The sequence below is a fragment of the Sebastes fasciatus genome, chromosome 2 (assembly GCF_043250625.1).
Source record: "Sebastes fasciatus isolate fSebFas1 chromosome 2, fSebFas1.pri, whole genome shotgun sequence".
NCBI lineage: Eukaryota > Metazoa > Chordata > Actinopteri > Perciformes > Sebastidae > Sebastes > Sebastes fasciatus.
Window position 1 is genome coordinate 33,847,387 of NC_133796.1, and position 24,282 is coordinate 33,871,668.

The 24,282-nt window shown below is 42.0% G+C and overlaps 1 protein-coding gene across 17 annotated transcripts in view; it reads left to right on the top strand.

Annotated features, from left to right (window-relative positions):
* The first annotated feature begins 520 nt into the window (after window positions 1-520).
* Window positions 521-24,282, top strand: part of tle3b (TLE family member 3, transcriptional corepressor b) — a 41,724-nt gene continuing 17,962 nt past the window's right edge. The window contains exons 1-10 of one of the 17 annotated variants that reach the window (XM_074621130.1): window positions 521-1,009; window positions 1,436-1,662; window positions 2,254-2,354; window positions 2,586-2,649; window positions 6,024-6,068; window positions 12,874-12,936; window positions 14,003-14,107; window positions 18,864-18,902; window positions 22,058-22,258; window positions 23,668-23,727. In XM_074621130.1, coding sequence (XP_074477231.1) covers window positions 1,639-1,662; window positions 2,254-2,354; window positions 2,586-2,649; window positions 6,024-6,068; window positions 12,874-12,936; window positions 14,003-14,107; window positions 18,864-18,902; window positions 22,058-22,258; window positions 23,668-23,727 — 702 coding nt within the window. In that variant the 5' untranslated portion in view covers window positions 521-1,009; window positions 1,436-1,638. Of the gene's footprint in view, window positions 1,010-1,435; window positions 1,663-2,253; window positions 2,355-2,585; window positions 2,650-6,023; window positions 6,069-12,873; window positions 12,937-14,002; window positions 14,108-14,629; window positions 16,329-18,863; window positions 18,903-22,054; window positions 22,260-23,667; window positions 23,728-24,282 lie in introns of those variants that run through there. The other 16 variants (XM_074621132.1, XM_074621135.1, XM_074621136.1 and 13 more) reach the window with 16 other exon arrangements.

A 24,282-nucleotide genomic window follows, 5' to 3' on the forward strand; every position in this document is an offset into this window, starting at 1 on the left:
GCACACTTCGGGTCTTGAATGAATTTCTATGAGCTCCTATTTTTTCTTGGCATAGTAACAAGACTTCTTGGTTTTCTCTGTCTCTGCTTGCAATGAGAGCAGAAAGTGTGATGTTGCTGTTGCAGATTTAGGGTCTGACTTTATTGTTTCACATATTATAAGCACATAATAATGCTTTTATTAAATGGATAAAGTCTGTCTTTGGTTAGTGGGGTTATTTCCCTGTTTACACGAGTTTATAGTGTTTGAATGTGCATAATTTTTAACGATAAAACTCGCACTCATATTGTAAAAACGTCGGATTTATAAATGATTGTCTTTTGTTTTGAACAAGTCGTTGAACGCACCATGGAACGCACCATGGAACGCTCCGAATGTCACTTCAGAAAATCCAAAATGGCGAACGCGTGAGGTCACACATTCTCAAGTCCAATCAGAACGCGGTTACTCTGAACACCCCCACGTGGGGTACGCCGCGCTGTGATTGGTCCCCGCTGCTAAACATCGTTCGGAGGATCCTCATTGGCTGAGAGCAGGGCCCTCTCGCGGCAGTCGGCTCCTCGTGTCAGTGCTCAGTCTGTGTGTGGTACAGCAGCGCGCGGCGGCGGAGGAACTAGCCAACAGTCAGAGAGCTCGAGCTCGTGGTGTGTTTCACAACGGCAATCGACATTTAAAAAAAACAAAAAGAACCGTTACCGTTAACGTGTGGACTAACTGTCGGACTGTTGTTCTTCTGCTGGATCTAAAGCGGCTCTAAGTTACATGAGGTCGACTACTCTCACCGGTTAGAGGAGGTTTACAACGTCCGACCGGACGGAGAGACGCTCTCCGCCTCGGGAGCACCGTCACCGGGGTTTTAAAGCACTCTCAAAGGGGCAAAGAAGAAGAAACACAAACGACGACGGACATTTTCTGCCTTTTATCACTCTGACGGATATTAAGCTGTGTGAGTCTGGATACTGTTGTTGTACCTGAGCAGAAGACAGAGGAGGAATCAGCCCAGACAAAGGTAAAAAGGGCGACATGAAGAGAGCCGCTAACAAGACGGGAGGTGGAGGAGGTGGTGGTTCATGGCTTCATGGCAGCAGCAGCTCCTTGTTTTCTCATTCTCTTCTCCTCCCGGACTGAAACAAGCTTGTTGTGTGATCTTGGAAGAGACAACTCGTTAGATTTACGAGGATAACAAAAGCATCATGTTGTTGATCAAAAGTCACAACTTTGGATGTATTTGATGCATCTGATCAAACACATTTTTGACAGAAAATTTGAAAAAGATACAGAAAATGATGATAAAAAACCTCATTTTATTCCCATATTGTCAGAGAGTGGATAGCCCTAATGTAGATCAGTCCGGTTAAGTTCATAAAGCTTTAACTCCTGCTTTTACAACCTTGCTGTGATAGTGCTTCAGCTCCGTCTTCTTGTGTGTATATAGGTGTACAAAGGAGAGAGGTGATCCATCCAGTGGGGGGGTCTGAGTGAGCTCCTCGCAGCCGAGAACAGAGGCTTTGTCCGCCGCCATCCTGCGTGCACCGAGGAGGAGGGGGTGGCGGTGATTTACCGCACCTTCACTGTTCACTGGGATTACAGACAAGCAGAGAAACACACTGAATTCACCTTGTGTGTAAAGGACGCGACATGTATCCACAAGGCCGGCATCCGGTAAGTAGCTGTCTTTGTTTCTAAATTGAAATGCAAATGCACCGCCCTGCAAAAGTAGCCTAATTAAGCTCGACAGAGAGTGGAGCTGCCTGATCCACACCTTACTATTTATGGTGTGCATCGTGTGCTGCTGAGGCGCTTCACTCTCTGGCAGAAGAGAAACTGGTGTTTATTGGAGACAAGATCAGAGCTTTTTGGTTGAACTCAGGGAAAGTAGATCATCACCTCCTGCTGTAATCTGACTTCATTTCTCAGTGCAGTTTGTTATAGTTGCACTTTTAACACTGCTTTTTTGTGCAGCACACACACACACACACTGAAAGCCCACAACTTTATGCATCCCTCTCTCATCATCCTCTTTGTAACATTACTTTGAGGATGGATGAAGTGGCCCTGCCTTTGTCATTGCACATGTTGTTGAGTGAAAGCGGCTCTTTCCTCTAGTCAGTCAGGACTCAAGGGAAATGTGATGACAAACCATGAAAACAAAAGAAACACAAGAAAGAGGAGGAAGCGGCTAGAGAGGGATGAGGCTATTATCTGGACTGTGATGGCATTATTTACACTTGTGGTATCTTCAACCTTTTTCAGGCACCTCACCAGCCAGGGCAGCCTGGATTCAAGTTCACCGTGGCCGAGTCATGCGACAGGATCAAAGACGAATTTCAGTTCCTGCAGGCTCAGTACCATAGGTAATGACTAGCCAACTGTAAACAGCGTTGGCTTCCTGGAAAGAATAGGAAGAGGAAGCTGCTTCTGTCTTGTTCCATTTCTGTAGCTTCATGCACGTTTACACTGATGTTACACTCATAAATATATCTGTTCTGGATTTTGAATGGACCCAAATCAAGAATGTGCTTAATGTATGTAACGTATATCCTGATTTATAGCATCATTTTATGTCTCTCTTTTCTTCCCTAAAGTCTTAAAGTGGAGTACGATAAACTGGCCAATGAAAAGACAGAGATGCAGCGTCACTACGTCATGGTAAGAGCAGTAAAGCTGTGAATCTGAATTATCCTGCCTTTAGCCTCAGGTGAACAGTCACAGGTGGTGCAGCCCTGGTGCTCTGCAAAGGCCATGTTAGCATTTGTCCCTGCTTGGTATTGTTGACTCACGGCTGTGTTTTCTGTTTTCATTGGATAAGAAGGTGCGGGGGGGGGTGGCTGAAACTCTAGCAGGGGTCAAATGTCCAACTATTGATTGTGGGGTGTGACGACCCCCCCACCCCCTATGGCTCTGGGGGTCCTCTTTATGACCCTCCACCACCCCTCCCTAACACTCCCTACATGACCCACTGGGGGTTAATGACTGGTCTGCTGGCTTTGTGTATGAATCACTGGGTATTTTTTTTTTAACTTCTTAACTCATCCAAGTTGAACTAAGGGGTTATTCAGACACTTTAGACACACCCAGGGGGTTCTCAGATATGAGGAGAACAACCATAAAGATAATAGACTACTTAGGGCCAGGTGTTGTCGTTGAAATCAATATCACAATATAAATGAGAATATATTTCCACTATTGATGTCACAATATGGGAAGTCTCATGTAAGATAATCAAATTTGTTCAGTGCATTGAACTTTTGTATTTCATCAGAAAAATGTGTAACACAAAAAACCTGCTTTGAATCACTAATTTGGACAACGTGATGTCATATCATCTAGTTTAATTCATCAACCAAAAGAAGGTTTTTCAGCAACTATTTTAAGAGCTTTAAAGGACCAGTGTGTAACATTTAGGGGCATCTATTGGCAGAAATGGAATATAATATTCACAAGTATGTTTTCTTTAGTGTATAATCGCCTGAAAATAAGAGTCGCTGTGTTTTCGTTAGCTTAGAATGAGCCGTTTATATCTACATACGGAGCGGGTCCTCTTCACAGAGTCTGCCATCTTTCACCTCCATGTTTGAGCCCAGAACGGACAAACAAGTCGATAACGGTACTCGCTCCCGTCGCCATTAGCGTTTTCGCATCGGCCACCGTAGCTCTACAACATGCTTGGCACACGAGAGGCTTCAGTTGGTTGTAATCTGCAACCTCACGTTGCTTCTTTTCTTAGTCCATTATGACAATAAACTGAATATTTTTGGGTTTTGGACTGTTGGTCAAACAAAACATTTGAAGATGTCATCTTGGGCTGTGGAAAATTGTGATGAGCATCTTTCTCTATTTTTGACATATTATTATAGACCAAATGAGTAATCGGTTAAACGAGAAAAAGGTCAACGGGTGAATCAGTGATTAAAGTCATAGTTGCAGCCTTAGCGTTGTCACAATGCTGGAATTTCTAACTTCGATATAATACCATGAAAAATATCGATTTGCGACACCACAGGGAAAAATTGAGTGCATCAAATTTTTGATTTTTATTAAAAAATCAATAGCGGTGTGTGTGTGTCAACTCGCTGTCAGAGAGAATAGAGAGCAGAAAGCGCAGCTGATACTCATGTATCGATACTGCGGAAAATTTAAACTATTTTGTATTGAAACCATTTTGAATATTCAGTATCAATATGTATTGATACTTCAATATTTTTGACAATACTAAGCCCTAATATCATTACAATACAATTAAAACTCAGTAACCAATAATATCAAACCACTGCTTTGTTGTTGTGTGCACTTTCACTGTGTCTTGGAAACCTTACTTGAAAGCTAAGATACAGTAGGTGCTTGATTTCTATCAAAGAGCTGTGAAGAGGTTAAATGTGAAACTATTCCAATAGTGCAATTAAAACATATTACATTCAGTTCAGAGCTCCCTGATGAGACAAAAGAAATACGTGCCTCTGCAAAGACGACCCAACTCAACGGTTCTTTCTATCTAATACAGTAAAAGCTGCATTGTGTGCATGGAAAAAGAACAATCTTTATCTGACGAGTGTTGTAACTCAGCCCTCACTCTTAGTTTGTGTATGTGCGTGCTTATCTTGTTTGTACATGAAAGGAATGACTTTAACCAAACGCAGCAGTACGTTTGTTAAATATTATTTTCCCTGTGAGGAACCAGAAGGTGGTGGGAGTAGCTATAATAAATCGAAGCTGTTTGCTATGTGTTTGATAAACAAGACAGACAAACTACTAGGCTTTAGTTTGTATCTGTTGGTGGGCTCGCAAGTTTTTGGCAATCGTCAGCAGATAATGTTGTTTTCAATGAGAGTATTGGCGTTCTCACGTGTTTTTGAAGCCACAGACCGTTTTCAGCTCAGAGATTGGCAGTGCCCAGTAGAAGTAAATGAGAACAGTTGCCACTCGCCTGTCAGCTGCACAAAGAACATGAAGTTGTCAACCTCTTTGGTTAATGTCAATGTGTTGTTAATAGCTCACCCCTTGTGCTGCAACAAGTATTCAACTTGTCTCTTTTATTTGGGTGCTTTAGAGGACAAATATAAATGTCATACCAGTCAACCGCCATTTTTTTACAGCCTTGTTGCGCTAACAAATTCTGTTTTTCAGTAGAGAAAAGTCACAAGTAACTTGGGAAATATAGATATTAGGACTGTCAATCTATTCAAATATTTAATTGTGATTAATCACATGATAGTCCATAGTTAATCACGATTAATTGCAAATTAATCACCGTTTTTATCTGTTCAAAATGTACCTTAAAAGGAGATTTATCAAGTATTTAATACTCTTATCAACGTGAGTGCAAATATACTTGCTTTATGCAAATGTATGCATATATTTATTATTAGAAATCATTTAACAACACTGACTATTGACAAATATTATCCAGAAACCCTCACAGGTACTGCATTTAGCATAAAACAATATGCTCAAATCATAACATGGCAAACTGCAGCCCAACAGACAACAACAGCTGTCAGTGTGCTGACTTGAGTATGACCTGCCCCAAACTGCATGTGATTATTATAAAGTGGGCATGTCTGTAAAGGGGAGACTCGTGGGTACCCATAGAACCCATTTTCATTCACATATCTTGAGGTCAGAGGTCAAGGATCCCCCATGAAAATGGCCATGAGAGTTTTTCCTTGCCAAAATTTAGCGAGAATTTTGAGTAGTATGACATTGGTAGCAATGGATTCCCTAGGTTTTTCTAGTTTCATATGATGCCAGTATCTTCACTCTAGCTTCAAAACTGAGCCCGCTACAACCTAAAAATCACAAGTTGCGCAAAAGAAATTAGTGGCGTTAAAATTAATTTGTGTTATAATCGCGTTAACTTTGACAGCTCTAATAGATATCACAAAGGACAAATATCTGGGATCATGTCTTGCCTCTAATTATTACTTCTTTGATTCAATGTACAAATGAAAATGCATCATTGAAAATGATTGTTTTGTATTATGACATTATGTATTAATGTTTTCTCTCCCTTTTTTTTTTTACAGTACTATGAGATGTCCTATGGGCTCAACATTGAGATGCACAAACAGGTATGTAGCCATATCAGGGATGGTCTGTGTAAAGCCAAAACACTGTTGTTTTTTTCCCCCTAGTGATTGAGGAATATAAACACACACACATACACACACATACCTGACCTTACTTTCTACCCTCATCCTTAAATGGCTTTAGGAGGCATACACATGCTGGCTTCCTGTAGTGAAAATGCTGACAGGCTAAACAACACGAAGGGCACGCTGCCTGATGGGGATGGTTTGATAAGATTAAAGTGAAGTATTTGGCAGACTGTCTGAGAGGATGTGTTTTTGTGTGGTGTGTCCTTCTGAATGTGTATGCACATATGCCTGCACTATTCTGTGTCTGCCTCCCCAGTGCCAGCCGGGCTAAAAGCTCATTAGTTCAGCTGCCACCAATCGCTGGGCATCATGCTGCAGTGGAAAGACTTCTACAGATGAATAGGGCAAAACTATCTGCAGTTTCCTCTCCGCCACCCAAGGAGCCATTTCAGTAGTCTGGAGGCAGGAAGGAAACGGCAGGGCAGGGGGGGCAGATATGTTAAAATCATCTTGGCCTTAGAAATAGTGACCATGTTTCACATCAGGCTTCTTTGTTGGTTTGCTTCCAGTTGATCTTTGGCCTGTCATATCCAGAGTTTTGGATGCGTGTTGGTGTAGTGTTTGTAGAAACTATCTCTCAACACAAATACTTGGTATTTGCACCCAGCTGAAGCTCAGTAGTTCCAGCAGTGCTTTTCTGTCAGCTATGCTCTGATATTCCTCTGGATGAAAATAAGTGCTTTCTTCAATTACTGTGTTTTTTTTGTCTGTCCTGGTGCTTAGCATCTTAACGTCTTCCAACACCATGTTGGAAATATGTGTCCTCACTCAACGTGTATTTTGATAGTGCTGAAATAGTTAATTGAGGGACAACAGAGTGGTGCAGCAATGAGTCCTAAAACCCGGAAATGAATGATCATTTTAGCACTTCCGGTTCCCTTGTCTCGAAGGCAATGGGTTTTTTGAATGGGTTTTTAGTTAGATGCCTGCAATAAGGTCTGTAGTTAACACAAGTTTAAGAGATTTTAACGTTTAGTTCTACGACATAAAATACGTCAGTTAATATCCGACTCGTTAATTTTGAAGCTTTTACGTGTCTTAAAAAAGGCGGTTTCTAACAAGTGGCTAAATGAGACTACTAAACGTCATCATGCCAATCACTAGTCCATCATTAGCTCAGTGGTGGTGACATGAAGTCATGCGACCATGGTGTAGTTCGTTTATAGCCTAACGATAGCTTTTTACTTCTGGCGATTGCCTTTACACTTCAAAAATCATACAAGTGGTGTTCATTTGTTAAGATTATCTTGCTGAACAAAATGTGTAAGTGTCATAAACATCGGATGCGATGCTAACTTCCTGGTTAACTTACAGAAATATGTCATCCCTGCAGCACTCTGAGGCAGACAATTAATTCACTCAAAGATTTGCTGCTGTTCTGTGTTTTGATATTATTATAAATTTAATATCTTAGTCTTTTGAACTGTTGGTTGGACAAAACAAGCTCTCTCAGGATGGCATTTTGGGCTCTGAGAAATCTGATGAGCATGTACTAATTCGGTGACAATTTATGGACCTAACAATCAATAAAAAATCGAGAAATAGTTACTAGTTGCAGCCCAGGGTTTGCCTTAAATCAGAAAGGCAGTATCACATAACAGCATATATAGGTTCTTTCATACCTGTAAGATGTCTTGAGGTGGGAATTTTAGCATTTATATGACGTGATTAGGCGTGTCCACAGGATAAGGAGGGTGCATGCTGTCTGGTTGGTTAACTTTTGGTGCGGTTAGGATAAGACGTCCTAAATGCTCTATAAAAGCCAGATTACACCTGTAAACAACGCTGCAAAACAACAGCTAAAATCTGACCTGAGGCCTTTTAGTCAGCCGTGTGAAACCCACATTTTCTTTTCTATTAACAGACATTAGCATAATCTTTTATTCAGTTCACTTGAAAAGAGGAAAAAAAGATTACTGTGATCTCAAGATGCCCCTCTTTTATCTCTCTCCACTTACATTTCCATTTTCTCTGATTCCGTCTCGCCTTCTGTTTCCCTCCATCACCTTTGCCTCCTCAATTCTCCTTTTCAACCTCCTCCTCGTGCCCTTATGTCTTTTCATTGCCTCCCCCCTCCTCTGTCTGTACCCCCACCCCAACGATGTGATGTGAATGATGGCCCTTGTGTCATTAGCTGTGTGATATGATGTATGAGAGTGGGAGTCTGTCAGAGGGGGAGACCGAGAAAGGTGGGGTGGAGGCTTCACGGCCCTCAGATCCAGAAGGTTAATGGCATCAGTGGGAGGGTAGCCCAGTTGGAGCAGCAGCGCAGTGCACAATTCATCAGGTGTAGACGTTGCTTTTGTGCGTGTGCGTGTGTGTGTGTGTGTGGTAACTAGCTGTTAGAGCCCCCCTACCCTCTGTTCTTATGCGTTTTCTGTCAGGCACTTATCACCAACAAGGAGTGGGGGTGGAGCCGGTTGTTGTGGGTGGATGCTGGTGGCAGTGGACAAAACAAAGGGGGTGATGGAGACAGGAAAGGAGTGAGAGGCTTCAGGGTAAATGGGTTAATCGACTGGTCCTCTCCGGTGCATCTCCTTTGTTTATCAATAAGCCCGGTGGAGTCGACGGAGCACTCTGAATAATGCATGATTCCTGCCACCTCCGTTCCTCTCTCTCCCTTCTCCCCTCCCTGGTGAACGAGTGTTTGTGATGACATCAGCGCGAGGTAAACAGACAGCTCTTAGCTGTCCCTGTTATTGGTAGGAAGGGAGGGAGGGAGGCTGGATTATTGGATGCAGGCAGGCACATTACTTTGCGTGTGTTGAAGATTTATCACTGTGTGAAAGAAAGACGTGATAAACTCACTTTGTGTTGTTATCACTGAATTGAAATGCATGGGAATGGGCACCAACCACACACATATGAGCATATAAATAAATATCCCGTACACGGTAACAGTAGTTGTCTTCACACACTGTAATTGAGGTTCCGACAGACACACCGCTTCCCCTACGCTGCAGCCGAGCTGAATGGTTGCTAGCGAAGGGATCTGTGCGGTTGCCGGGGGGTAATTTGTTTTGACAGTGTCTCTTATGATGGCAAAGAGTGCAGGGTGGAGGTAATCACCCTCGCTCGCTGTCAATAAGTGATTTTAATTAGCGCAGCTCATTAGGCTGCCTCAGCAACATGCCCTGCTGACTTTGTGGTGTGGGTTGCTTTATTTTTCACTACCTCTGTTCTCTGTTGCGGTCCATGTTTATCTCTCTTGTACGCTTGCCTACCTTTTGATTTCACTTCTCTCTTTTTTGGTGAATTGAAAGCAAAAGGAACATAAATAGAAGAATCATCAACGAGTCCTACACGTACCATTAATTTGGATTAGGGCGGTCAATTGATTAAAATATTTCATTGTGATTAATCGCAAATTAAACTGCATGTGATTATCATAAAGTGGGCATGTCTGTAAAGAGGAGACTCGTGGGTACCCATAGAGCCCATTTTCATTCACATATCTTGAGGTCAGAGGTCAAGGGACCCCTTTGAAAATGGCCATGCCAGTTTTTCCGTTAATGCTTTAAAGAAATTAGTGGCGTCATAACGAATTTGCGTTATCTTATTATCGCGTTATTAATGCGTTAACTTTGACAGCCCTTATTTGGCTACTTACTTTTGTTGCACCTCTGGTAGCCATTTTGTGTAGTATGTATCCATTTCCTCACTTGTTGAGTGAACGAGGGAAACGGAGAAAGTGCTTTATCAACGAGAGTCATGTCCGTTTCCTGGATGGAGGAAGAGCGTGAAAGGAGGAGCAAGGGGGAGGGAGAAAAAGATCTTGTGCAAATGAATAATTTATACAGGATTCCTGGAATTGTTTGCCAAGGTGATGATGGCCGACCTGTCTCTAAGCCAAAACAAACTGACTACGAGAACACACACACTCTCTCCCAGGGGAGCTTGACGAGGTTACGGGAGGCTGTGAGACATGCTTTATTTTGATAGCCAGGCTAGAAGGGCTGGTAGAACAATGTTACACAATTAGTGTCTTGGTGTGTGTGTTAGTGTTGACGTGGGTAAACAGAAGCAAAGACGTTGTGTGTGTCTGTTCACATGAACTGCATAATTCAAAATGAAATCTATAAAAAAATACTGCTCACATGATGATTTGAAATCAGATGTAATCTGTTGGAAAACAGCTCATTTCCATATGCTCCCCTGCAGAAAAGCATGTCACTTCAGTTTTGTGTGTATGAGCTCAAAATAGAATGACATGCAAAATATTCTTCATGCATTTGTAATGAACAAGATACCTCTAAGTGCCTCTTTCTTCCTCTGCTCTGGTTGAGAAGATAATTCCCAAACAACCCCCCCAACCACCACTCCCACCACCACCATCATATGCCACTTGGTTTCCTCGCCAATTGAATCCTCGTCAGAGACTCTGCTCTCCACTTGGGGGCTAATGCCTGAAGCGACAAACAGCCAAATGGCTTTCAATGCACCATTGACAGAGGGATGCAATGGAGAGAGAGCCTCTCCAAGCTCTGGTGCTACTAGACAACCCTGAGTACCTGTAATTGTGGAGCTGCAGTGAAAAGCTTCTGCCAGCTCAAAGGCTTCTGTTTTCAGTGGCTTTAAGTGACAATAAACTCTTTCCAGTGCCCGTCTCTGCCGCTAAAAGCACGGTGGAAAATAGTGCCTCCAAAGTAAAGTGGGAGTAATGTTAGAGTGCTGCGTGTCATTGGATGTGATGTGTTATGAGTATTTTTTTTCTCTGCCGAAATGGCTGTGGAAAAAGTCGTGTAAATAAGCCGCGTGCCCGTTTGCCCTCCCTAACATGTGTGAACTCTGTCTGAACAGAGTAGAGTCACTCAATTTGAAAAGGAAGGACAAGATGTAGTTGATAAAGGCTTTTACAGTTGATGTGTGAGTCATGCTTGGCCTGACATTCTCTAGCTGAGATATGACAGGTGAAATATTCGGGACTGTAAAAGTTGGATCGGTGCATCCCTAAGCTCGCCACTCAGAATGAGCTGCTGAGAGAAACCTGTGTTTTTTTTGCATATCGTACTAAACAATTCAACACAAAATGGAGAGTACACCTGAATTCCATGAATGTTTTTGGCTTCCTCTGGAGTGGTGATTTGCTACGAACAAATGGCCGCCTTTCTTTGTGAATCGGTTTGTGGTGAGGGTTTGTAATGTTGTTGCTCTAATAGCCGAGTGTATCAGCATACCGCTGTTTCCTACAAGCCCCATGTTGCTCCCCTTGCAGCCATTTTCAGAGAAGTGGTGTGATGCTGAAACACTCTAATCCTACTGTGTGTCATTGTATCCAGCCCCCGCTAATGATGATGGTTTATGAGTCTCCATAGAGCTCCCTCCCTCTCTTTCTCTTTCTCTTTCTCTCTCTCTATGTCAGCCCCCCCACCAGTGCAGCCCCCTCCCCACCTCCCCACTCCCAGTTATCCCTCATTAATTTCCCGTGCCGATCAGATCGACAGGCCGAAAATTCAATTTAATGACCTGCCTCTTTGCTGTGCCTAATATGATTTTACAGGCTGTTCTGGTCAGGGCCCCAGCCCAATTTACATAACGATCAGCCGTGCCGGATAGCGTTGCCCCAGCAACAGAAGAGGGGGAAGATGAGAGAGGAAGAGGAGGAAGGAGGGAGGGCACAGAGGAGAGTAGTGGAGATTAGCAGGGAGGGGTGTGAAGGAGTGTTTGGAGGAGGAGGAGGAGGAGGGAGGCTGGATGGAGAGAGAAAGCACAGTGCGTCTGAGGTCAGACAGGAGGTTGTGAGATAATTCCTGACAGGCCAGCAAAGGTCCGTCCCCCTCCTCTTCTCTCCTTCTTTTCCTGTCTCCCCTCCTCCAAATTGAAAAGAGTGACACTGTGCAAAAGGCCACCGGCACCTCCTGTCCCCCTTTTCCTCGTCCTTTCTCCTCCCTCCCCCTTTCACAGTCAAACAAGGTTAAGGGAGAAAATGAGTGGAATGCAGCAGCGTATAAAACGGCGGGAAGGACCTCCTCACCCCCCCACACACCTGCTGGGCCTCCACCCCTAATCTCTCACAATCAATTAGTTCACCTCCCCCGGTTCAGTCAAACTACATTACCTTAGTGTCAAATCAGAGCGTTTCACTTCACCATTCATCACCCCCACACCCCTTCTCCTTTATTCTGCTTTCTACTTTTGTGTTCTCTTCTTCCTCATCCTCCTCCTCTCTGTGGAAAGTACCGATTTTAAAAAAGGAAATGGGTTTGGGCAAAATGTCTTGGGACATTCAAGTGCGGTAGGCGGGCAGCGCAGCATATCCATTTGTCCAAATGCAGCGCTGTAAAGTGCTCTATATGCAGTATCATCTTACTCTCCCAGCTAATATTCTGTGGTCGATACCAAAGATGCCTCAGATAGATAGGACCCGAGAGTTAACCAGTCTGCTTCGGCCAGCCCCACCCCCCTCTATGGGCCGTAATTATGAAGTATGGACCTCATTATGGTGTCTCCAGCCAGATGGTATTAGCATATTTCAGCCTCCTAATGAAATAAGGCCGGAGTCTAATGGAGGCAGGAGAGAGGGGGAAGTAAATTTGTTCTAAGGCGGTCCCAATTTAGTTAAGAAATACAGGGTCCATCCAGATGGACGCTGCAAACATTTTTGTGTGTACACCCTTTTGTTTTATAGGTAGTTTAACGGCTTGATTATAGTATTGCCTGGAGCATGCAGCATCCTGAAAGACTATCATCCTAACATGTTCTCTCTCTTCTCTTACAGACTGAGATTGCCAAACGTCTCAACGCAATTCTGGCTCAGATCATGCCGTTCTTGTCACAAGAGGTAAGTGTCACTCCAGCTCGCAGCATTTTAAGAGTGAGAATAATTCCATTCACCATGCACAGTGACTGTACAGGAAGCTCTGAGGCTGCACAGAGACCCTTTCAATGGGATGTATAGACACGACAAGGCATCTTATACAGTACAAGACATGCATTAATTGCATAATAAGACTACAGATTTTAAGCAATTACTGTATGTTAACCATGAAAAGGTCATTGATTGGCTCAACAGTGCGATATTCAGTATTATTGCAACTTTGTTGTCGGACGTGACAGTTGGTCTTTGTGGAGTTTTACCAAAAGTTTAACCTTTTTACTCTCTCGGCGACCAGAAAAAAACAACGTGTCAGCACTCAGTGCAGATTAGACGTCCAGTGCCTCGTCACGCTGCTGCCGTTTTGTAGTAGTGTAAAAATGTGGCGCTCCCATTGCAAAGAATTCAACACAGAAAAAACGCGAACATAGTGGTCGTGGCGGTTGCTTGTCAATATTGCGGTTATTGCGTCAGCTCTACTAAAAACTACTGCTCTACACTGTGAGTCTTAACATGCAAGGACTCTAAAACAAGCCTGCAAATGCCTTTATCAAGTAGGAAATTGGCTGTCCTGATCTCCTGACAACATATTTCCGTTAAACTTGTTTTTTTTATTATTAATTTCTCACGGTGAGGCATGGCCCAGCTATCTTAACTGCCGCTCTAAGAAATGAGTCCAGCTGCTGAAAACACCCACATTGATGGAAATTAGGCCTCAGGGATAAACAAACACTGTTGCGCCAACTTTGCGCTTTATTGGTTGATATATTCTTGATTAAATTCTTAACAGTGATTGGCGGACCATTGGTTAATCATTAACATCCCTTGTATATCATATTGTACATACTATGAGTCTTTTTATGAGACTGTTGTGACTTTAAGGATTAAATTACTTTTGTGCATTATGGAGCAAATTTTTTATTAAAGAGCTTGTTCGCAGTCTTGTGTAGATAAACCATCAGGACAGGTCTGGATAAATGCTAATGAGGAGTCAGAATCAGGAATCTAACCTTCGTGTTTTTGTGTCCCGCAGCATCAACAGCAGGTGGCTCAGGCTGTTGAACGGGCCAAGCAGGTGACGATGACTGAGCTGAATGCGATCATCGGGGTACGTGGACTTCCCAATCTGCCTCTCACTGTGTGTATACCCCCTTTTCTTCCTTCATTTGACCTGAGGCCAGGGGCAAAACTGCACACATAGAAGAGGGCTGGCACTCCAGTACGCACACATATAGACTATTTAAGCGCGCTACATTACGCTTACGGGTTTATTTCACCTTTATGCGCTTCAGCTGAAGTGTTGCATGTCAAGGATAACTTGGGAAAGGGTAATAGATTCAGGAGGAAAATAGGGGTGAAAAGGGAATAGGAGTAGCTTAGTGTATTAATCTGCAACCATTTTCCTCCTCCTGTCTGTGGCATTTGAACGTTCAGGCTGAATACAAACTAGCAACACCGTGTCCTCTTCACTTGTGCAGACTTGCCTCTGTCTCCAGTGGTTAATTATGTTTTTATTTAAGTTTGAAACGGTGCTGTCAATACGGTGTTCGCTGCTGTAATTTCTCTGATTGTTGGTTAACCATGACCTGTCAGCACGCTGCGTGCAGCTCCTAACAGCAGCTGTGCTCTGATTTCCTCCTCAGGCAGAGTCAAAGAACATCTGATATACAGTAACACAGTCCAGGCTGAGATCAGATCGTGGTGTTGCTCAGATTTCACTTTGGCTGCAATTTAGTTTTTGGTAGAATGTTCCAGCCAACAGGCTTACAGATCCTTTACCTCTGACCCAGCAGCCGGAGGAATTAGAGCGGTCACGTTGAGACAAGCATTGTGATTGTAAAAGAGATTACAGCAGTATGTGTGGACATAGCAGGTAGTGGATGAAAGATTTTGGCTGCATCCAAACAATGTTCCAACAAACCTGTTATTCTGACTTAGGAGCATTCACACACTGCTAGCTTTGTAGTCACACACAATAGAAATAGCCTAAATTAGCTACTTTTGTTGTTGCTAGGGCTGCAACCATTGATTATTTTCATTGATTAATCTGCCAATTATTTTCTCAATTAAAGCTGCAGTAGTTAGAATTGGAGAAAATATAATAAAAAAAGAAGTTATTTTTTATAAAACAGTCCCTATAGTCTGACAGTAATGCATGAGACAGGAAATCTGAAAAAAAAAATCATGTGCCTCTGTGTCCTCTGGTGCTCCTAATGGCATCTGCAAGATTTCACAGACCATAAAACAACCAATCAGAGCCGAGCTGGAGTCTGCCGTCTCTGAGCAGCTGTCAATCACTCGCAAACTCCGATCAAATGGTCAAACTAGGCAGCGCTGATCAAATATGAATCAATATTCTGTTACTGTAATGCCTATTTCCTCAATTTTTTTCAAAAACATCTTGTAGTGTCCTGTTTAGCTGTAAAATTAGAAAGTTTGCGACCCTGCAGCCATGTTGAGATCAGTTGAGGAAATACCAATCACCGCCCACCAGCCGGAGCAAACTTTTTTAATTATATTTGCTCCAACCTGCCTACTACAGCTTTAACAAGTGAAACCAGATACAAATAATAGTATATAGCTAATTTTTAATTGGCCACATTGATTCTGTTATTGTTAATATTGGATTTGATTTTCGTTTAACTTCCAGTGAATGGTGGTTTTGCTTCAGTTTTGTCACCAGTTTTTTGACACTGACACTATCGTTTTTGATTTTGCTAAGTGGGTTATCGTAGTGGTTAAAAATCTGGGATGTCTCAGACAGTTGAACTTTATTTTCCCACTACAATATGATGTGTACACAGCATTTTGTCTGCTCCAGTATTACTGTATTTCCCATTTTTGGGGTTCTTAAGAACAACTTTTGGCTTTTTACTTGCTTGTTTTTTTCCCCTAACTATATTAAAACTACATTTTCTTATGTTTCATTCAATTGAGAGCATCTGCAGCGATCTAAACTTTGATAGAGGAAAGGGAGTGCACTTCAAAAATCAGTAATTGACCCTTAAATTGTAGCCACAACCCTAAACACAAATGTACTTTTTAGTGATTTGGTCTTCCATCTGCTTTTATTTAAGAACTATCAGCCTAGCTGCTTTATGATGGCCAGCTTGGACGCAGATGGATAGCTGACCCTTTTGATTAGCCCTCTGTAGTTAGAGGTTAGTCAGCGGTTAGCTAGTCCCAACGGTCGGGGGTCAAATCTAATGAGAGGCAGATATCGAAATTCGATTAAGGTAAATGAGCTGGGAGCACAACCTCCCGTTTTCAAGGTAATTACTTCCTGTTTCCTTTTCTTTCCTTCTTTTTTTTTCAACCAGCTCAGTGAAAAAACAGGAGTGACCCTGCCTTCATTAAGGGTGGGCAGGGCCACACACACACACGGACACAGGAAAACACACTTTAATTATAGGGGCGAAGACATGACAGGTGATCAATCTCCATGTCCCCACAGTGTGAGAGAGGCGGTGCTGCTGTGGTGCTCTTGTCATTAAAGTCTGTGATATTCAGAGAGCTCCAGACTGGCAGCTTCTTACAGCAGCTCGATCAGAAAATAGGGTTGCGTCCAGACACACAACAGTAACACACATGATAAATGTTTGCCTATGTGATGCAATATATACTATATTATATTAAAGTCTCCCAACCCAACTCACCCTCTCCTCCCAGCTGGAGGTGACTGAGAGACCCAATATATGGTAATTTGATATGCAAATAGGGGACTTCTAGGACAAAATAGTGCTATTTTACATGAGGCTGAAATGATTAGTCATAGATCAACAGAAAATGAATCGCCTACTATTTGGATAATCAATATGATCTAAAAAAGTCATTTATGAAGCAAAAAGGCTAAAAAACTGCCAGATCCAGCTGCTCCACCTTGGACTGTGCGAAACTGAGATGGGCATTCTTCACGATTTTTGGCTTGAGTTTGCCATGATATGATTTGTGCATATTTTTTTATGCTAAATGTAGTATCTGTGAGAATTTAATTTCTGGGCAATATTTGTCATTGTTTTGTGCTGCTAATTGATTTCCAATAATAAAATATAAATACATTTGCATAAAGCAGAATATTTGCCCACTCCCATGTTGATAAGAGTATTAAATACTTGACAAATCTTCCTTTAGGGTACATTTTGAACAGATAAAAAAATGTGCGAGTAATTTGCGATTAATCGTGATTAACTATGGACAATCATGCAATTAATAGGGATTAAATATTTTAATTGATTGACAGCCCTAGTTAAAACATTATTTCTAGCCTACTAAACTAAAACCACAGAAACATGAGTTACCTACAACTCGAGCGAGCTGAACTGTGTTCAGACAAAGATGCAAACTAGTCTCGTCCATCCTAAATATGTTTTTGCATAAGTTTTGGCCCGAGGCGACACATGATTGAGTTTGATTTGACAAGTGTCAGAGGTGCCGTCTCATTTCCATGCTCCCACGCTCCTTTCCATGATGTCAACACAGAGCACGATTGTCCTTTGATAATGGTTAACGAGTCAGTTACAGGTGGTGAGCTGCTTATCACCAACCCTTATTCAAATGCTGTGGAACACACAATGTAAAGTTTTACACTGCCTGGTTATGTGATCTCCTTTGTGAAAAGTTTGCATGTTTTATTTGCGTGTGCATATTTACTTTATTAAAAAAGGTCATATTTCCATCTGGTTTGAGTGTGTAGGCTTTTTATAAAGTAAGAGTCTCCACGCCGACACATCATGCGGCTTATCAGCATCTACACATTTGTCATGTCTTAAGTTCTGTCATCATGTTGTAGGATGATGGTATATAGAGCTATCATGATTTTCTATCTTAGGTAGCTGACCATTTTGTTTTTATTTTATGTTATTTAAAACAAGATATTAACCTAGAATCACCAGCTATTTTATTAGAGGCACTAGCTAATGAATCAAGCTAACTGTTTGTATTGTTTTCAATTAGTTTCCATTAGAGGTAAAACAATGATTTTCATAATTTATTGTTTATTTTTTAAGCAAAGATTCCCATATAATCCCCGCTTCCAGCCTCTTAAATGTGAATATTTGATGGTTTTCTTTGCTTTTGTTGGTAGTAAACATAGGTGCAGTTTGAACTTTAAGGTTGGGGGTTCACACAAAAAAATCTAGAGGAAATGTAATGTGTACAATGCAGAGGTCTAATGTATTGGGATGCATGTAGCCTACATATTACACCCTCCAAACAGAATGCAAAGCCAGCAAGCGTCCGTGACAAAATCGTTTTTTCGATTGCATTGTTTTCTACTGGAATGTCCTAACTGGCCGCTAGTGACGAAGCGCTGCGCAGCGCGCCGTTTTGAGCTGAACTTTCGCCAGACGCTGTTTCTATTCATTCCTGTCGCTCACGTTGAAAGCGCCGCAATGGACGAGGAACGGTTGATTGGTGAAGTTGAAATGAGGAGTTGTCTGATATGATACCTCCTCATTTTACTACAAACACCTAAATGAGGAGGCAGCAGGCTGGAGGGAGATTGCCTGGAGCCTGAAAGTTTACATAGGCTACTGATGGCTGTATTATGTAATTTTCAGTAAATATGGCAGTATAAAACCTGTGTTTTTCTCTAGCAAGTACTACTCACCACTTGCAATAATAATAATAATAATCATTACAATAAATTATTTGTTCTACATTATTATAGAAAATATAGCTGCATTTTTAGGGGGTTCAGTGAGCCCCCTGAACCAACGCAAACTGCGCCTGTGGTAGTAAACTGAATGTTTTGGACTGTTGATTGGTGAAAACAAGCAATTTAGAGGATGTCACTTTGCACTCTGGAAAGTTTTCATTGTCCTCTTCAGTTTTCTTGCTTGTTGCTTGTATCATTTCTGGCTGAACCTCTCCTCTCCCTCTCTCCTTTGACTCAGCAGCAGCAGCCGCCTCATAGTGTCTACCCAGCCTTCATGGTCAGTGTTCAGGTCACCAAACATAGAGAAACAATCTGTTTTTATCAAGTGTTTTGAATTGCTTGCTTGCAGTCTAACATGTGTCTTTGTGAAGGGGAGCTGTTGGAGACAAAGCATGACTCGGGTGTGTTTGGATATTTTTGGCATCCTGTCCTTGTCTGCCTCGCGCAGGTGTCTCAGATTTGACTTTATTTCGAGCTTCAAAAACGTTTCCAATCCTTACTCCAGTACTGAACTCGCTCAGGTCTGTTTTTAGCGTAGGATGTAGTCTAATCTTTGTCGCGACAACTAAGAAAATATGATGAGCCACAGAAGCTGTTGTAAAGCACAGGATAAGTAGGTAATGTGGCGATCATTGCCAGACTTATTAAGCCAGTCTGCCAGCTGGTTTGTGCTGGTGCTGTTGATGCTTGTTCCACCTGACAGTACTGTTCTGCAGGGAGCCAGCTTCGCCTAGTTAACTTTAATTGCCTGTTTCCTGTGGAAGTTGCCTGAGCTGCGGCGGCATTTACACATAATGAAAAAAGATAAGTGTGAAAGGAAGCCAGCTCTTTATCCATGAATATTGAATTGGAAGCAATTTATTTTCAGAATTTTCTCTCTCTCTCTCTCTCTCTCTCTCTCTCTCTCTCTCTCTCTCTCTCTCTCTCTCTCTCTCTCTCTCTCTCTCTCTCTCTCTCTCTCTCTCTCTCTCTCTCTCTCTCTCTCTCTCTCTCTCTCTCTCTCTCTCTCTCTCTCTCTCTCTCTCCCCCCTGTGCCTCTCCTCGCTCCTCTCCTCAGCCATAGCTCGTTAATGAGGCTTCTTGATAATGATCCCTGCACGCTTTTCCTCATTAGGCACACTCAATAGGGACGTCCCTGCCTCAATCCCTCGCTCACCCTCTCTTTCATTCTCTTGTTATTTTCTGATTCTGCCTCTCCCTCCTTTTCTTGTTCTGGCCCTTTCTCTCTCTTTTTTTGCTCGCTTTTCCCTTTTCACCACAAATAGCCTGCTCGGCACACCAATACAATATCGATTAACAATGCCGCCCCTCAGTTGCTTCTATCCATCGTACGATTTCAGGTCCAGCTCGACATAATGAGCTGACTGAATAATGGCCGGCTACTAAATAAACCTTTAAATGTGGTAAGCCACCAGATATACCCTTGTCTAGTTTCTCCATTTTATGTAATGAATGTATGGATGAGGCTATTGAAGTTCTATCCAGCAAGCAGAATAGCAATCATGTTTTTTTTTTTTCTTTAGAGAGGCAGTTGATGGATGTGCTAAGTGTTATTTAACCTTGTTTTAAAGCACTTGCTTCCCTCTTGCCTGAGTGGCTATTTAACTCCTGTCTATCTACTCACTTCTCTCTGGCTGCCGCTCTCACACAGACATCCATGGCCTCTTGGGAAGTGTGTGTGTGTGTCTGCTTAACAGCATTTTGCTGGAGGAGTGGGCATGCTTGCTTGGTTTTCCAGAGTGTTGAAAGGTTTTGAGCTTTTGAAGTGTAGACCTATTGATTTTTAACCGTCCCAACTATGATTGAAGCACGGTGGTTTGGGAGAGAGCAAAAAATGCTCGGTATCATAGCTGACGGCCAGAGGTGACATGCTGTCGAGGCAAACATAGTTTCAACATAAAGGTCTCGTACCATAAAACAGAACCGCATTTTTCAAAACAACAGTGTAGCAGTGTTGTAATAAGTGAAGAGCATGGTTTGAAAAGAGTAGCAGGTGTGAAGGATAAACCTGGAGGCACTCGGCTTGTAAACCTTTGCACAGAGCGGATTCAGACAGAAAATTAATCAACGGCAATTTTGATTTGACTTGTCAAGCATAAAAGTCAAATAATCTCTGTTTCCAGCTTCTCAAATGTGATGATTTGCTGCTTTTGCTTTGTTGTATATCTATTGTAAATTCAATGTATGTGTTTGTAGACTGTTGGTCAAACAAAACCAACAATTTGAAGACATCAGTTTGGGTTCTAGAGAGAAGTGATGGGCATTTTTTTGCTATTTTCTGGCATTTTTTACAGACTAAACAATGAATTGATTATAGGGATGCACCGATCCAACTTTTTCAGTCGTGATACCGCCGCCTGGGCTTTGGATATTGGCCGATACCGAGTACCGATCCGATACCAGTGTTTAATTAATAAGCTGTAAGCCTCACTGTGTGGAAGTGACTGGGATCATTCTTTTATGTGTAAGACAACATCAGGCTTGACTTAAACACTGCTTTCCTGACTTTGTCAAACTAAATGTAACCAATAAATACATAGATATTAGGGCTGTTCCAAATACCAGTTTTTGGGCTTCGAAGCTTCGTTGAGAAATATTCGAAGATATTCGAAGCAACGGTCGAAGCTTTGAAGCATTCGGGTCAGCCCTAATAGATATACATTTACGGAATAATTTTTTTTTAAATAATAAATCGTTCACCAGAAACTTGGTAAAAATTTATTAAATTATAAGGAATACAATTCAGGTGTAAACCTTTTTATTGCACCAACAAATTGGTTAAAAATTAAAACAGGAATTAAAATTCCAGTATATAATGTATATTGTATATAAACATAGAATTGAATTGAATAGATTGGCTCCATTGTCACCAATATCCGATCCAGCTTTATGAGTCAGTATCGGTTCGATATCAGTATCGATGCATCCCTAACTGATTAATCCAAAAAATACATGACAGATGAAAGTAATTGTTAGTTGCAGCCCTACTTTGCTCCGCTGTCTTAGCACACTCTGATTCTTTGAGTAATTAATGTGATAGAATGTGGTTTAAGTTGTTAAAATGTGACATACTGCTCATGATGAAAAACATCATGTCTATTTTGGGATAATACTGCACAGCCAAAGATAAAGTAATAATTAATGTAATTAATGCATTCTGTTTCAGTTAACTAACACTTTGAACCAGACGATAACCATACTGTACATCTACAGCTGTGAACAGAATCTGTTTTTCCCCTCAGACAGTGAATGAGCTGGATCAGCATGTTGGCAGTCGCTGTCAGTCTGCTATTATGCATAAACGATTTGGCCTTGAACTAAATGTTGTCAAAGCCAGCTCTAATGCATGAGTAGAGTGCGGTCATTCATGGATTCACTTCCCAGCCGACCCACTTGTCCTCTGTCTTGTCTCTCTGGGTTTGTTTACAGCAGCAGCAGCTTCAGGCTCAGCACCTCTCTCACGCGGCCCACGGCCCCCCGGTCCAGCTGCCCCCGCACCCCTCGGGCCTGCAGCCGCCCGGTATCCCCCCCGTGACGGGCGCTGGCTCCGGCCTGCTGGCTCTGGGCGCTCTTGGCAGCCAGGCTCACCTGCCTGTAAAGGATGAGAAGAACCACCACGACCTGGAGCACCGAGGTGAGGAGCACAGCCTGCTACACACACACAGGCACACACACACACACACACACACACACACACACACACACACACTACCTGCATCATTTTAGTACTGATGGGTGATTGTACCGGCCAAGAATTGCTTCTACCAGACAGATATATTTATCATAGAAATACATGATTTTAAATGTAATTGTTGTATTGTATTATGTACTGTGGGAGGAAATATTTATACAGGTTTTAGTATATATTTTTTGACCTTACCACTAGGGCTGCACAATTGATTGAAATTTCATTGACATCACAATATGTGCTACTGCAATATTCAAACTGTTGGAGGCGCAATATATGTTAAAGGCAAAATATGTGTCAAATTACCACTTTAAATTAGTCATGCTGCAGAGATGTCCTGGTCTACACATCATATTTTACAGACTTAAGAAAACATCTTTGTTTGGTAAAGATTCCCGCAGAAAGCAGACCATAATGTTTTTCAATGAAAATGAAAATAATGATGTACAAATGATCGTTCCCTCTAATATCACAGATCATATTGCAATTGCTATATCTGTCAAAATAATTGCAATTGTTTTTCAAAATTGTGCAGCCCTATTTACCACTGATATATTTTGACATGAAAATAAAAGTTTAGTTAATACTAACATTAGGAAATAAATACAAATAGTGTGGAGGATAAATATGTTTTAAAAACAGGCAAAAGAAATGGTTAGATGGCCTAGACGACCTCTTCGTCTTCTACTCTGTTTACTGGCGGATTACAGCCTTGCGTAGCCTATAGCGCCAACTTCTGACCAAACTACGCTGTAGCCAACAAGCAGAGTTTATTCGATCCAAACCAGTTGATGGAAGCGTGCCTAATTGGCATTTCTTTTTTTGCAACATTTCAAAAGTTCGCTTAAAATTTGCTAGACAATTGAATGGAAACACAGCTATTGATACGGTTATCATTTAAGAGTCATGTGTGTTTCGCTTTCTAATAAGCCAAAGGAGAAGTTTTTAAATCATCTGTAATTATAAATGTATAAAAGTCATTGACGTTATTTTTTAAGGAATTGATCAAGTCTGCAGTTGTAAATGTAAATAAATAATTAATAAAAGGATATGGTCCAGAGGTCTCACAGCACTTTTACAGAAGGTCAGAGGTCAAACAGTCCATCAGTCCGTCCGGATCCTCAATAGCATCTTATAACTGATTCATAAAGTGTCAGTAAATTATTTATTAAGCATTAATTAGCTACAACGTATAAACCCTTTATAATGAGCAACTCATTGGAAATGAAGTCTGCAGAGTTGCAGACATGAGAGGAACCTTTTAGCTGCATAATAATTGTATAACTGTTATCTGATTGGCGTGCTGAGTCGTGGTGACACCCATACTAATTTGTGTTTTGCTTGTCTCTCTCCTGGCCCCTCATCTTTTCACTCGCCTCTGGCCAATCCTCTGAAAGAACGCGAGTCGAGCACGGTACGTTGACTCTCCATCTCCTGTGTGTCTCTTGACTTTGCCGGTGTCTGGCTCTCTGTGTTTGGTGATTAGGTGTGCTTTACGTAGACTTAAGCCCACTGTTCAATAGGAATTCGTGCTCTCTGTGTAGGAGCACACACATTTTTTGTACTCAAGGGGGGTGACTGAAATCAAATAATGAAGTCTGGCCAAATAAGCCAGTGCCATCTAATCCAGGTGGAAAATGACTCCAATCACTGGGCGAGGATTAGTAGTCAGCGCCCTCCTTTAATTTCAGCACAATTAAAAGCGACTTTGACTCGACGTCTCTTCTTCCCTCGCCACTTTAGAGGTTGCATGTGTCCAATACTCGACTCCTTTTATCTACCTTTTCCTTTTGCATACTTTTTTATTTTCTGCTCTCTTCTTCTTCTTATCTCACTCATTTACTCCTTTCCACCTCTTCTTCCTCCCCTCGACTCTCGCTATCTCTCTCCTCCTTCTCATGTTAAAGTCCTTGTTTATTGGACTGGCTTAAAGCTCTCAGTTAGCTGGAGCGTAACGCTCTGTTGGATC